Source organism: Diadema setosum, chromosome 9 (assembly GCF_964275005.1).
Source record: "Diadema setosum chromosome 9, eeDiaSeto1, whole genome shotgun sequence".
Taxonomy (NCBI): domain Eukaryota; kingdom Metazoa; phylum Echinodermata; class Echinoidea; order Diadematoida; family Diadematidae; genus Diadema; species Diadema setosum.
In genome coordinates this window covers 18,596,927-18,612,819 of record NC_092693.1, presented here as the reverse complement: position 1 = coordinate 18,612,819, position 15,893 = coordinate 18,596,927, and the positions used below count along the sequence as shown (strand labels likewise).

General features: G+C 38.8%; 1 protein-coding gene across 1 annotated transcript in view; it reads right to left on the bottom strand.

Annotated features, from left to right (window-relative positions):
- The window catches only part of LOC140232922 (probable Na(+)/H(+) antiporter nhx-9), a 47,675-nt gene extending 47,313 nt beyond the window's left edge, over positions 1-362 (bottom strand). The window contains exon 1 of the mRNA XM_072313033.1: positions 128-362. Within this exon, the coding sequence (XP_072169134.1) occupies positions 128-362 (235 nt within the window). The remainder of the gene's footprint in view (positions 1-127) is intronic.
- Positions 363-15,893: the final 15,531 nt, after the last annotated feature.

Sequence of the window (15,893 nt, the reverse complement as noted above, 5' to 3'; positions counted from 1 at the left end):
ACTTTTTGTATCTTTACAATACTTTCCTGATGTGGGGCTTATATGGTATGCCTGCAGCAGACATTGCATCACTGTACCGTTTATTTTTCGTCCTCGAGGTCAGTACAATTTAATCCTCCTCACTCACCGATTTTAGCGAGAGCTGCAATCATGACCCACACCATGATGGTGAAGGGGGTGGACACCTCGTAGAACTTGAACTCCAAGATCTTGTACCCATGAGTCTCGCTGGTGTTGACATCCTTGCAGTGCACATCCTCCTTCGGCTGGTTGGCTCCGACCACGCCCGGCAACGATGCAACCAGGGCGAGAAGTGAGAGGAGGAGAACATGGCGCACTTTGTTGCATGTGACGAGGCCCATGTTGCTCTGGGTACAAGTTGACACCTTTAGAGCTCTACAAGCATTGGTCTTCATCCCTATTGTGGCTTCTCTTTTTGTTTAATCTGAATTTTTTGCTCTATTCGTCTTTATGCATTGTTTCCCCACTAACTCACATCCACTTCACCAAACGATGGCTGCAGCAGATGCACAACATCAATCCAATCATATCTCCCAACAGTCCAGCTTGGTGAAGGTTTAGTGAGTTCCGATTTAATATGTACACGGACATGACAGCATTTACAAGCAGCTCTCAAATGTGAGGCCCTGATCTTGAAATAGATCACTTGCTTTGCTCCGGCATGGTATGATCTACTGGTACACGGAACAGTGCAGTAGGTAAATGAAAAGTGGACACCGCTACCATCATGTAAGGCACATGGGTTCGTTTAATAGCGTGCAGTGGGATCCTCTGTTGACAGAGAAGGCGTTTCCAGGAAATATTATGATGTGCATTGATCTACACAGCTTACATGGACAGCTCTTATTCCATGTTCCACAGCATATGTCACATGTTCATTACCCATCTTACCAACATGCATGTTTGTTTTCATACTCAAGCGACGGATAGATTTCTACTCTGAAGCTTGTTTCTCTGGCAAAATGCTATCTCCACGAGGCAGCCACGCAGACTTGATAATCATGCAGAAAGCAATCAAGGTGACGATAGTCACAGCAGGCATTCAGGTGTTGCTAGAGTGTTAGTTCACTGGCTCCTGAGTATAAAGCCAAGGATTTCAAGTGGAATGACCTACTGAAGAGAGGCACTCGTATCTTTGACGGCAAAGGGCCGTCTGCCTTTGGAAGGAGGGAAACCACACCTGTGTGCTTGCTCAATCCACTTCTTGCATACTCCTCAGGGCTGTGACGACCATTGCAAAGCTCCTCATCACCGGTAATTATATTCTGCATCAAATTCCTTCCATCCCCTTGGCATCCAAATGCGTCGTAGCATTCCTACTGGCATTTACAAAAATGCCAAAATCACCCCCTGCTGCTCATATACTTCCAAGCAAAGCATGACCCCGTCGGCCAGGCTTCGCTCTTCCTTGGTCGTCGACCGGCGACACGTTTGTGTTTGGCGAGGCTGCTGGTACAGACTGAGGCTCGGTGAGTGGAGTGGTAACAAGCGGTGCTTGGATTGCTGCACCGGTGTGTGTCACGACGGATGTATAAATAGGGGGCTTGTAAGCTGATAAGTACCACAAATAAATCATTCCCTCTCAGTAAACACACATCTCTCCTATTGCCTACTCAATATCTGAGAAGTTAATCTTCGACTATCGGCTAAAATTGCTTCTAAAAAATCTAGACGTGGTACTGATGGACAGACAAATGAGTGATGCCAATTTAATACGCTCTCCACAGAACCAGCAACATTAATTTATTAATGCCTTCAGCGTGAAGTCACAGCCACTGCGGGCACCCAGCGACGGACTGATCAACATCCAGGTGCTGTTACGACTGCAAAAGCAGAGTGGTCATTATTGAGTCACCTCTAATGCACACAGGTCCAGCCACAGTCAGTCATGTCAACTCTAATCACCCATATGATGACCTCTCAATAACCACTCGATCTTTATTTATGTACTGTATGTGGCTAGACTGAACTTGTTCTGCTCTGCAAATGATACTCGTCACAGTTGAGTAGAGGCGAAAGTGAAAATGAAAGAGAGGGATAGAGCAAGAGAGGGAGAGGGGAGAGGGAGAGAAGTAAGTGGAGAGAGGTGGAAGGAGGGATAAAAAGACAGACATAATTATATAGAGAGATATACACTCCTATAGAGGATATATAGAGCTATATATAGAGAGATAAATAAATAGAGGATGTTAGATAGATGGAGGGATAACATTATGCAAACTTATGTGATGCCAGTTAGAATGAAAGACAGGGCCTGAAATTCATCAACATGAAGCTACTTTGCACATAAAAGGGCCTGAATTCAGGCTTTTGCCTGAAAACTGGCATCCCTATTTATTCTCCCTTTTTCCTTTTTTTTTCCCTTTTTTTTTTGGAGGGGAGGGGGGGGGGGGGTGAGGGGTATGGGTAGAGATGGAGAGCATTATTTATTAGAAATCATCATTTGTACCAAACCAGAAAGAAAGTGATAACAATAAAAGGTGACAGGCCATGTCTTTTATTAGGATCTCCTTGTTTCACTTTGTTTTTGGATATCTCGGCCATTTCAAAATCGATTTTCATCAAATAAACTTTTGATTCTCCTTAGAATTGCATGCTCTTTGACATCTCATAGAGTGGTTTCTGAATATCTCGTAAAACGTTAAAAGCGTAATCCTCACCTCAACCAGAACTGTACAGTCCCTTTAAAATGCATGGAATACAAACTTGTTGTATTGTATATGACTTCACTGAATATAGAAGAGAGTGAGTCAAACAATGTACACGTATCACAAAGATAAAGAAAGGCAGAATATCAAATATCATAGCTGAAGTGGGAAGAAACCCAGATATCTGCATACACTCAACAAAGGTAGAAGAAAGAAAAAGATCAGAAAACAAGGACAAATTATCTGCATTTATTGAATGCACACAAACATGCACATTTCCTTCTGCTCATATTGAGTCAAATTCTACAGCTTTTCAATATTTTTTGCAAGTATGGAAGGACATGCAATTATGAACATTAAGAGTGCAAACAGGTGTGTGATTGGTTCAAGAGCCTACTGTATGCAGCCTCACAAATATCATGGTGTAGCTGCACATTTCACAGGTATAGGAATGGAATGTCACTTGAATGTATTCTGATATGTCTGCAGAGAATAAATTGCAAAATGTCATACAAACTTCAGATAAAAGATTAAAAAATCACACTCTGGTACACAACCTCTTGTTTTTTCTTTTCTTTTCTTAACTAACATGATGAAATTTCATGGCAGTGTTTGGTACAAGGGCCAAGCATCTTTACATTCAAAATGCTTGAAGTTTGCTATCTTGTTGCAATTCTCTCGCATATAGCAGATACTAAACGACACCACCTCTCAATACCGATATCTGATCGATCACTTTGGGAAGTATACTTCCGGTTTTGCAGTTCTGGAAAATCATACCAAAGAATCCTACATAGTGTAGTATCTTTGATCGTACATTCCTTTCTGGAAATATCTCGAACAAATATGCGAGTTTGACCTCAGGTCAAAGTGGTCTTTCCGGCAAAGCAGATTTTTCCATGCTCTCCGCTGAACTTTGTCTGTTGGGAACTTCACCCACATCAAGTCCTTCATTTATGAATATTTTCCATAATTTCATCATTTGGCAACATCGACCCAGCATTGGGCCGTTTCACAGAAGAATCCCATAACTGTAAAGTTGCAGATTAGAAAATAACTCTTATTATTCGCGAGATTATACGACAGAATTCAATACAATCTATGAATACTAGCTACTACTTTAGCATTCAATGTGCATAAAAGCGTACATTTACACATTGCACCTTCATAACCGGAAGTTTATATCCCAAGAATTAAAGGTAAAAAAAAATTAGAGTGCCACACGCATTCAGATTCAGAGAGATATTATACATTAGGGAGAATTCTTTGCTAGCAGTGTACTCTCTAAAAAAGAAAGAGTGAATTTTCACTCGATTTTCACTCCCCTTGGTAGTGACGTCAAGGATCACTAGAAGTGGAGTGAATTTCGAGTGAACAGAAATTTCACTCCAAAAGAGAGTGAAAAAAGACGGAAATTTTTTTGGTGGGATGTTCACTCCTTTCTCACTCTAAATTCACTCCTGTCGTATTTCACTCTTTTGTCAGTCGTTTTTCACTCCGGAGTGAAAAAAGACGGAAATATTTCTGGTTGGATATTCACTCCTTTTTCACTCCAGGAGTGAAAAAAGACGGAAATATTTCTGCTTGGATATTCACTCCTTTCTCACTCTCAATTCACTCCTATTGTATTTCCCTCTTCTTTTGTTACTCCGGAGGTTTTTCACTCCTTTTTCATTCTTTTTTCAATCCCAAACGGAATTACACTCTACATGAGCACACATCTCTATCACAGCACTCAGTGCACTAGTTATTCAACCCTGGAAGAAAAAGTGACAATATGGTGATGGATTTGGGAATAATGTAGGTGGTCTGGAGCCATTTCTGGATAATGAATACCAATCAAACTAATACAAACAAAAACAAAAAGTAACGTTCATAATATAGATATTTGTTAATATTAATGCATGTATTTTGAAGCAAACCATCCACCACTGGTAGCCCAGTGCATTGCCAACTTTGTGTTCCAGTTTTGAAAGTCATTCCTACCCGAGCTGGATCAATACATGAAACTGAATAAATATGAGCTAGTAATCCAAATGGCTGTAGTTTCATTCTTTCTTATTAATTTATTCTTTCTTTAAGTAGCATTGAGGGGGATATAAGAAGATAATGTACTAAATGCTACGCATGTTATGCTTTTTTTATGAGCTGATTCTCTATATTTCATAAATGTGTGATGTCCACTGGATCACCTGAAAAAAAGAAAGGAATATACCTCTTGAAATATTTACACTTCAACTACAGAGCAGTACACCATTACAAACAGTCTTCATGTGCTGAGTATCTGGTTTTCCATGAATTATGTGGCCAATAATAATTTTACATATTTTTATCACTAAAGAACAACTGTCACCATAATCATCACAAAGTCCCTGTAAATATGCTATTCTAGCTGTCATTCCCAAAGCTCTACAAATGAAGAGTTTGTTTGCAAAAACTGATAAGTCCATATGTGCCAAATGGAGATATTTGTGATTTAAGGTCAAGAAAAATGTAGAGAATAATAAGAAAATGTTTGCTTCTTTTGATCATAACTTCAAAAATGTACCTTTATATGTAGTGACCAATATATCATTTAAAATGTATTATTTTGTACTTTATGACAGAGACTGTACTTCAAAATCTCAAAAAATGGACTTATCAGTTTTTGTGAACAAACTCTTGAAATATTAACATCACACATTTCCCTGAAAATATGCCAAATTCATAAAGTTTGTGCAAAAGTGACAAATTTTACAAGTACCCTTCCTGAACATGTTTAATTTTCGACGACAAGTGAATATGGCATGTTCAATGATAAGCTACAAAAGACTTGCAAAGTATAGTCACCATTATCTATATTATAATACAAAGACAATTACACATGTAGTAGGAATTGTGATTGCTTTGAAAAATTGACAAAAATACAGAAATTTTCAATACTGCATGGTTAATCAAGTTTGGATCCTCTGTCATGTAACAAGGTGATGCTCTACAAGTAAATTGTACAAATACCTAAACATACTCGATCAGAGAAGCATGGTCTTGACTTTAAGTCTTTAGGTGGGGTTTTTATGTAGATGATAGAGCCAGAGGGGGGCCTCCCTGGAACCCCCCCCCCCCCCAGACCTCGGCCATCAACTGTGCGATCATTACAAAATCCACACAAAAATTGCCTGTGACACAATTTATAAAACGGTAATATTGATTTTCAAAAAAAAAAAAGTCACTTGGGTAAATTATGCTAATTTGAGCATGAATCAGACCATTTGCTGTAAAGTTCCAAAAAGGCACATTTTTTTTTGGTGTAAATATTCTTTTTAGTGTCCATAGCAAATGTAAGAGAAAAAAAAATGTGCCATCAAAAAATTCTGAAGTATCTATTTTTTCTATTTACTCATTTATTTCTCTGTTTTTTACTTTTTGATTTTCACTGCCTTTTCAATGAAATTTGTCAGCGACACGTCCAGCATGAAAATATTTATGTTATTGATTACAATCAATAACCCCCCAAAATAATCATGCCTTCATGAAATTTGGCATGGAATGTCAAAGGGGGAGGAGGGCTCGTAGCCCCCCCCCCCCCCTCAACCGGGCCTACTATTTATGGAAAAAGAATTGCAATCAATACAGTTGACACAACATGCATCATATCATTGATCTTCTTCACTTACATAAGGCATCATTGTACAATATTGAACACTTGTAATCCTTCTGAGTTTTGCCAGATGTAGCAACAACTAATGCATGCAAACTGAATTTCTTATAGAGTGATTTCATGTGACGTCATGTTGGCCACCATAATGGTGGCTTCCATAGCAAAGGCGATCAATATTCACTCATGCATGCCTCTCTAACAAAGGTGTTCTTTTGCCTTAGGTTTCCCTGAAGTAAACATTGCTGCAGGTTTTGTATGCAGGCTTGATTTCTAGTCAGTTTAGGCAATTGACTTCATTATGGTGGGCAATTGTGACATCACTGCAAACACTCTATAGAGTAATTCCGTGAAGTTGGGGCACAAAGTGTTACATTTTAGCATAACTCAATACTAATTATGCTATACATATATTGTTTATAGGCTTTACATTTGTATTGAGACTATACATTTTCCTGGAAATTTTGTGCCATTCAGACTCAATTTTGATGAAGTTATTAAAACGATATGTAACGGTGTCCTGTAGCATCGTGACGCGTCCATGTAGCATCGTGATAGTTAAAATCTGATCCTAAAAGACAAATTAATGCAATTAGCTTGACCAAAATTTGATATATGCATAATTACTAGATTAGTCAGACAGCTAAATATCTTAACCCTCCTTTCCACCGTTTTACTTTTACAAGAAAATTACACAATGTGTCACTATGCTAAGCGGTGGCCGCCAAATGTTGCAAAAAAGGACACCGCATAGCATCATGATACATTTTGTGATTTTCTTTTAAAATTCAAACTGTGTACAGCAAATTTGAGATATTTAGCTATCTCATTCATATCTTGTAAATGCATATTGCATCAAATTTTGGTCAAGCTAATTGCCATGATTTGTCTCTTAGGACCAAATTTTAAAATATCACGATGCTACAGGACACTGTTTCATATTGTTTAATAACTTCATCAAAATCGAGTCTGAATGGCACAAAATTTCCAGGAAAATGTGTGGCCTCAATGCAAATGTAAAGCCTACAAACAAAAAATGTATAGCATAATTAATATTGAGTTATGCTGAAATGTATTTTTTAAAAATCATGATGCTACATGGACACAGCCCCAACTTCATGGAATTACCCACATCAAAATATGATTGTCAGTTGCAGGTTATCCTAATAATTTGTTACGAGGTCAAGGGAAGAATTATCCATAAGTTTGACTTGGCACATTAGTGAACTAATCTATTTGGCTCCATCTACTCTAACGCCATATATTTATCAATGATGGGCTGCAGATGTTTTGTGGAAAAAGAAGTTGAACCAGTTGAGCTTCTACCCTCAAGTATTTCAAAGTACAGTACATCAATTACATAGAGGTGAAAATGTACAAAATAACTCTGGGTCCCGTAACCCTAGGGATCAATGATTCCCATCAATTTTGTTTATTTTTTTCCCCCTACTCCAAAGAAGATGGATGCAATAAATTTGAGCACATGCATATTGTGCTGCATCAATGTTAATCAAAGGGGTGACAAATGTATGTGGTAACTTAATCACAACATGGAGACATGATCTTCATCCCAAGAGCATGGATGACCATTGGAAGATTCTACTATTTAGCTGCTATTTGTAGCATCCCCCCCCCAAAAAAAAATAATAATCAATAAGATCGAAAAAATTACATGCAAGTGTCTGTCAACAGTTAACTTCTCTCTTGAATATGAGACCATAAAGAGATTTTATTCAAGCAAGTCAGAATTGCCTGGAGAGAAGGGGGTGCTTAATCATGAGCGCAGCCAGGTTCGTATCATGCGGAATGCCAAGCCAAACATTCTTTGATATGCTTGGAACACCTCACAGATGAATGTATTGATTAACATGTGGCCATGAAGAGGAGATTTTTTCTTGACAATATAAGTCAAAACTATTAACTTTTTCAGTTACTAGTACATCCTGGTAACAGCTTCATGCTAAACTACCGCTGAGCCTGATGAGGCTGACTCTTCAACAAGAATGTAAGTTCCAATGTCAGAGGAGCATAACTGTATCTCAAAAGAGGAAAAAGAGCAAGGGTATTTAGACCTATACACCGATGGTAGCTGTCTCTTCTCATTGGGCTTCTAATCTTACGTTGGAATGGTGCTCGGTCAGGGGCTTGGTGGGAGCTGCAACTACTCTCTCTCTCTCTCTCTCTCTCTGCCTGAGGCGATGAGTGGTGTCATAGCTCCTCAAGGTCTTCAAACGATACTCAATGAATCCATGATCCTTGCCATACAGGTATACTCCTGAAATATAAGAATGCATTGTAAGTCAAAGTTTTTTCTTGAGTCTCAACAAATTTGACTTTGGCACAGAGTTGACTATAACTGATGAAGATCTGGTAGCAGTAGAAATACATGTAGTGGCACTCTTATGGAAGAAAACGAGAACAGGTTTATCATAAATGAACGGCACAACTGGCATGTTGGAGCTTATCAAGTTACATTACGTTACGTTAAATTTATCGTTCATTGAACCTAAGTCATGGAATCAGGCCAATCTGCACACAAACTTTTTAGACATCTATGAGAAGGTACATCAAAGATTATAAAAAGTCCCCACATTGCCTGTATATTTGCACAATGATTTAATTAGGAAATAGATGCAATTTCCCTGTAGCCATTTTTTCTTTTTTTCTTTTTTTTTTCTTTTTTTTTTTTGGGGGGGGGGGGGGGGTCATGCCCATGACCTGAAAAACTTTGGGTCCTTGCCCCCTAACTAAACAAGGATGATCAACTCCTAGTTTGGCTGCTTAATTCTGTCCACTAGCTCTGGAGAAAAGTTGAAAATATTGAAGTTTTTGAAAGCTAGATGAATAAGATACCATGTATGTCACTTAAGCTTTCTGCTAAAAAGGGCTAAAAAAAGTTGTAGATCACATAAACTTATGAGTATAAACTTACACGTCCTCTTGCACCTTGTGTGGCGTCTCACAAAGTGGGGTACTGCATTGCAACTGCCTTGGCTACAACGTCTTTTGCTCATTACTTGGGTATCTGAATTTAAAAAGAAAGCAAGAAGAATGTTAATCATATTATACGACGCAAATATATAACATCAAAAATTTGGCCCTCATCTTAATCTTTTAAGGGACTGAACTATTTTTATGTTTTTTTCTTGGCATTAATTTCTATTGCTATTCAGTACCACTGTTTCAAGTACATTTATTGCTACTTGAGCCAGATATCAGTTAATACATATGAAAATTTCATGCAGATAGGTTAAGTGTGAATGTGCACAGTTAGTAGAAAAATTTATACAAGATGTGATTATCCATTGAACTTCATGGCACATCAACTCCAACTTTTTTATTCATCATTGTGATGATCATATCATAAGTATTAGGACTATTACCAAATCAATATACATGTGGCCTGATGGGGCTACCAAGAAAATAAGTCAGCGTGGAGTCTTGTACGTTAACTCTGTTTACATGTATCATACAAGTATATCAGTCTTTATTTTTAAATCTATAACCATCACTTCATTAATAATGTTATACTTACCGGTCCCTTCTACTTTCTTTCTTTCTTTCTTTCTTTCTTTTTTTTTTTGGGGGGGGGGCAAATTTTAGTCTGTTGTTCTCTATACTTGAGAAGACAATCCAAAAAAAAAAAAAATGAACAGGCAAATTACATTGTTATATATTGGATGGAAATGTAGTACAAGACATGACAATGGGAAACTGGTATTCCAGACCAATTTTCAATAATTATAATAATAATATCTTAAATAATTGAACTTACGCTGTACAGTTTTCTGCTTCCATTTTCAACAATAAATATGCTACAATGATCTGGATCGTGTGCAGATGTCTCCTCGGAACAGTCAGAACTCCTTCCCTCAGCTTTTGAAGTATCTCCTCCCCCTTGAAGTGATGTGTGTGTGTTGAATTCCTGGGCAAATAATTAAAATTTAATGGTTTTATGAATCATACAAATGGCATGAGGATAGTAGGTCCCTCTAGTTTACATTATAAACTTGAAGTGCAAAATCATTCACCATACATATTTGACATAAGCAACAGCTCTACTTACACAACTCAAGACTGACCATAACATGGTTTTCACTTCTGTCGATACGGCAAGTACCCAGTACACATTTTTTCTTAAATACAAGTACTAACCTGTCAAGAAATTCATTTTCAGAGGGAAGGACAGCTCCAAAACTGCTCCATGAAATCTTGAAAATCATTTCTTCAAACAAAATAAAACCAACCAAGCATTCAGTCTCTTAATGTAGCCTCTTATGTAATTACTGAGACTCTAGAATGTAAAATAAATGTCAATCAATTTCAAACTAGTCTCCCTTCATTAATCATCGTGAAAAACAACAGAATAGCTTACAGCAGGGTTAGTGCAATGGAAGTCCATATCTCAGAGGCTCCTTCGCTGATGTTGGCCCGGTGTTTCCAGCATTCGTCAACCCTGAATTCAATGGCTAGTCGTTGACCACATCTGGTACTTTGCAATCTGGTGATCTGCACCCTCTTCGTGTGACAGAGACTGTACAGCTATCAATATCCGTCTTTGTGCTCCAAATGATGACCCCTACACCGAGTTCCTTTAAATCATCACCACTCCCAAAGAGCTGTCATGTATCTAAAGCTGGAGGAAAGTATGAAAACACAAGGTTCAGAAATGGATTTAGAACTCGATCATTTCCACAAGACAATATGCAGTTGTTTTGCCCACACAAATACTAAGTGAGCACCAATACAAAAGCTAGTAGGCCTAATTACTTTTTTAGCTACATCAGCATATTTAACGTTAGAAAGACCCAAAGATGATCTCTGCCAAATTTCAATACCTAATAAGGTCACCTGTAACTTTCATAAAAAACAATGTTGAAACATAGTACCCGTCATCGTCTGCTACAAGGGGGATCGATCTCCATGACGTGTGATGAGCACGCTGATCTTCAGCTAGAAGTGTGATGTCACAGTGGACCAACACTTAACACGAACAGTACACTCATCGTACTTCTTACCTAGTAGTACAGTAGTTTTAGATGATCACCACACATGACGTGGGAGTGTACGTGGTACTAGTATATTCTCCCAGCTGTTTGGATACTCGAATGTAGTGGCAAATAAAAGTCCTTTTTACTACATACAGTGTATATAATGAACAATAATCATAAATCACCAAATTTCACCATTTTTCATTACCGTACTGATCGAGATCACCATCTCATCTGGCAACACAGTGTCAGTGATTCGGCTGTCAACTCAACAATAGCAATGTAGAGTACGTGTCTAGCGCTAGGCGCTTGCTTTAGCACAGCTTAGTAACAGTTATAGTACCGGTATTTATAAGTTCTATCTTTATTTACACTCGACTACATTAATCTCTGTGTGATGAGTATGCTTGTACAATGTCAATTCAATGACTAACGACCAACGTTTCACTCATCACTCATTTTTTTTTTTTTTTTAAATCAGAACTCAAATTAACTGGTCTATTTTGTTTGAAAATTAGTTTCTAAAAAAGTTGAAGACTTTACATAGTCCGCGAATAGTTCAAGCCCTAGATCCAAACGTGTACAATTAAAGACTCAACGTATTATTACATCCCAACACCCACCAGTTGAGTTTCGGCCTCGGATTCTACAACTAGCTGTTCGTAAGGTGTTCTTCGACCAGCCCCATAGCTAACTGTGTATAAGGAAAGCCCCGGGCCCGGGGTTATTCGTAAGGTAACTTACATGTTCGTTTATGGAGAGGTATAACGTTAGACTAGCCCGTAATACTGGAAAAACTCAACAAGTTATAATTAGATCGATCTTTTATGGTTTGCTTACCTTAAAAAATGTGAATGATATCTCCGCCCCACTCAATCTGAAGACAGAAATTTTCTCACGTCCATCACGACATCCAGCTAGGCTCTGATTCTCACGAATACCACACGCACGTAAATCTGTGATCCTATGCATAATACACGCACAGCTAGCACACACACAGCATGCACGCAATTGCACACAGTCCACGCACAGGCGACGCGTCGCTCTTCAGGTAAACCATGCCCGCGCCCAAGCCAGGGGAAATTGCGGCTGGTGATTGGCTTAGAGTAAACACATGACAAGGGAATTCTCAATTCCTATTGGCCTAGCCAAATGCGTTTAATTATGTATTCACTCAGAATTCACTCGGCTTAATTTTCACTCGGAATTCACTCGGCGAATAGGTTTCACACAAATTTTACTCGTTACAAGAGTGAAATTCACTCGACAACGAGTGAAAGTCACTCTTAATCGAGTGAAATTTTATTCACTCCTTGCGAGGAGTGAATTATTCACTCGAAATTTTTTAGAGAGGAACTGGCTCTACATATACATAGGACTACAGTCTCTAATTTGCAGAGGCACATTTCCTGCGAGGAATCAGGAAGCACTGTTATTTTTATGTTTCACTGAAATTCTCCACCTTACAGGCCTATAGGAACACGCTCCTGTTGAAGTTCCATAAATAAAGCGATAACACAGGAGGTCCATGGGATTTCTCAATGTACACAGGAAGTGGACCTGGGTCACTCCTGTGCTGGTGGTTCTTGCACTTTGGCAAAAAAAAAAAAAAAAAATGTACAGAACTCTGGCAATCTGATGGCTTCTCTTTGCAGGCAGACTGGGGTACGAATCAAATAAAGAGATAGCAACTGATAGTGGTGTTATGTACCTCTTCTTTGCAATATCCATGCATTAAACACTGAATGTACTTAAAGGGAAGGCAAACCCAAAGAGCAATGTGGATTGAGTGAAAGCAGCAACATTAGTAGAACACATCAGTGAAAGTTTGAAGAAAATCGGACAATCGATGCAAAAGTTATGAATTTTTAAAGTTTTCGTGTTGGAACCGCTGGATGAGGAGACTACTAGAGGTTGTGACATATGAGTGGACAACATTATAGAGAAAATATAAAGAAAATTCCACAAAAATTCATTTTTCATGAAAATGACAAATTCCATCAACTTGATACTGACATATGTTAAGGGTAGCAATTATTCCCCCTGCTTTCTGAAAGCGGTTAGTCAAGTGCTCTTTCATAATGCTAGAAGAGTAAATTTTTGTTGAATTTCCTTTATATTTTCTTTGTATTGCTGTCCACTGATATGTCAAAACCTCTAGTAGTCTCCTCATCCAGCGGTTACAACACCAAAACTTTAACAAGAGACCAGCGGGTCTAGCACTCACCTGAGTATCGCATGTTTACCTTTCACGCAGTCACTAATCTGAACTATTCACAGCTCTACTAAAATTTGACCGGGCATTCTCAAGTAGAAGATGAAAATGTACAATAAGGGCCCAAATTTTTTAAGATTCCTTAATTTGGGGGATTAGGGCCCCCTGGGGCCCTCTGGGTGGGGCATGGTGCCCATTTTGATAAATTGAGATCCTGACCCCCTAGGGATGCTACCTGCCAAGTTTGACGAAAATCCATCATGAGATTTTCAGGAAGAAGATGAAAATGTACAATTCAGGCCCCCATTTGGACCTTCCCAACCCCCCCCCCCCCCCCACCCCCAAGAGGGGCATCCCTGGATCTGCTATGAACAAACTTGAAACTACAGTCATTAATGTACTCACTCATAGTATTATCTTAGCTCTATAACTTCTGATTCTAGAGAAGATTTTTGAAGATTCCTTCATTTTGGGGGGTTCAGGCCCCCCTGGGGGCCCCCTGGGTGGGGCATGGTGCCCATTTTAACAAATTGAGATCCTAACCCCCTAGGGATGCTACCTGCCAAGGTTGGTAAAAATGGGTCATGGGGTTCTCAAGAAGAAGATGAAAATGTACAATTTAGGCCCCATTAGGACCCCTCCCCACCCCCCTCCCCTGGGACCCAAGGGGGGCACCCCTGATTCTGCCATGAACAAACTTGAAACTACAGTCATCAATGTACTAACTCATAGTATTAACTTAGCTCTATCACTTCTGGTTCTAGAGAAGAAGATTTTTACAGATTCCTTAATTTTGGGGGGTTTGGGCCCCCTGGGGGCCCCCTGGGTGGGGCATGGTGCCCATTTTAACAAATTGAGTTCCTAACCCCCTAGGGATGCTACCTGCCAAGTTTGATGAAAATCGGTCTTGGGGTTTTCAAGAAGAAGATGAAAATGTAAAAAGTTTACGCACGACGGACGACGCACGACGGACGCCGGACAAAGGGCGATCGCAATAGCTCACTTGAGCCTTTGGCTCAGGTGAGCTAAAAATGCATAACTCTTGCATCGATTGTCCGATTTTCCTCAAAGTTTCACTGATGTATAATGTTGCTGCTTTCACTCAATCCACATTGCTCTTAGGGTTTGCCTTCCCTTTAAAGCAATGCTTTTTTCCCCACTTCTTACTTGGCAATGTCTGTGTGTGAAACAATTAAATTTAATGAAGTTACTTTTGACAACATTTTACACAAAATACTGTAGACATTATAAATATCACACCACTTCTGAACAATTTCTTGACTTTTACTGTATAGCAGCAAGCATAATTATATAGTGGCCAGCACAGCAGTCAGCATACAGTGTAGTGCTCAGGAAAGTTTTTTTTTTTTTAGAACCCATTGCATTTGATTATATCACATCGCGTAATTTTAAGAGTCTCATTCATGGACATGTGTGTTTCTTGTGAGCTACAATCCCCATGTTCACATTGTACCCTGCATTACCGAGACAGTCACCAAAAGATCTTATCTGTTTTACATATGCATTGTACCCATTGAGTTAGGGATGAAGAGGAAGAGATCTTCTAGATCCTCTGCTATTAAATAAATGAATAGTCATAAATCAAGAAACCTGGCAACATCACTGAATGTGACACTGACCCTTTTGCATCCATGGGTTTGTTCCAATATATCAACTCTCTTCTCACTGGAGGAAAGAGTGAGGTTCATATTACTACTGAAAGATTAAATTGCAGAATTGGGTCAACATACTTGGCAGGTTTATAAAAACAAAAACATCCACTTAACAAACCCACATTTCAAACATGTACACACATATCCAGGCTAGTTTGAGTAGTTTAAGTGTGAAAAAGTTAGGACTCTCCCCCCGCATTTTTAGCTCGTTTCAGAGAGACGACCTTCATGTCATACAATAGTCCTTCATTTCTTGGATATCGTTTTATGAATATTATCTTTCATGTTTTTAAAATCTTATTTTAACTGTCAAATTTTGAATATGGGCGGGTTTCAGCAGAATACAGTGGTCTTGAAACTGGTGCTCCAGCAGCAAACTTTTCCTGTTTTTTTGCATGTTTTTTTTTCTACCTTTGGTACTTTACCACTCCACTAAGGATATCGGTGATGCTCTGTTCCAAAGTTTACATGGTGAAAACATCCTGTTTCATAATAGATTTAACCCTCTGTAACACTATAGCAGGACTTCCTCTTTCTCATGTGTGTGCACAAAAAAAAAAAAAACTAAAACTCTAGCTTTATCTGCATTGTGATGCAAAAAATCGGGCAAACTCATTTCTTCTCTTTTTTTTTTTCTAACTCACAGGATAATTTACCTCAAACAGTCTGTGTGAAGGGCACATGAAAGAAAACTCCAGTTCTTTTTTGTTT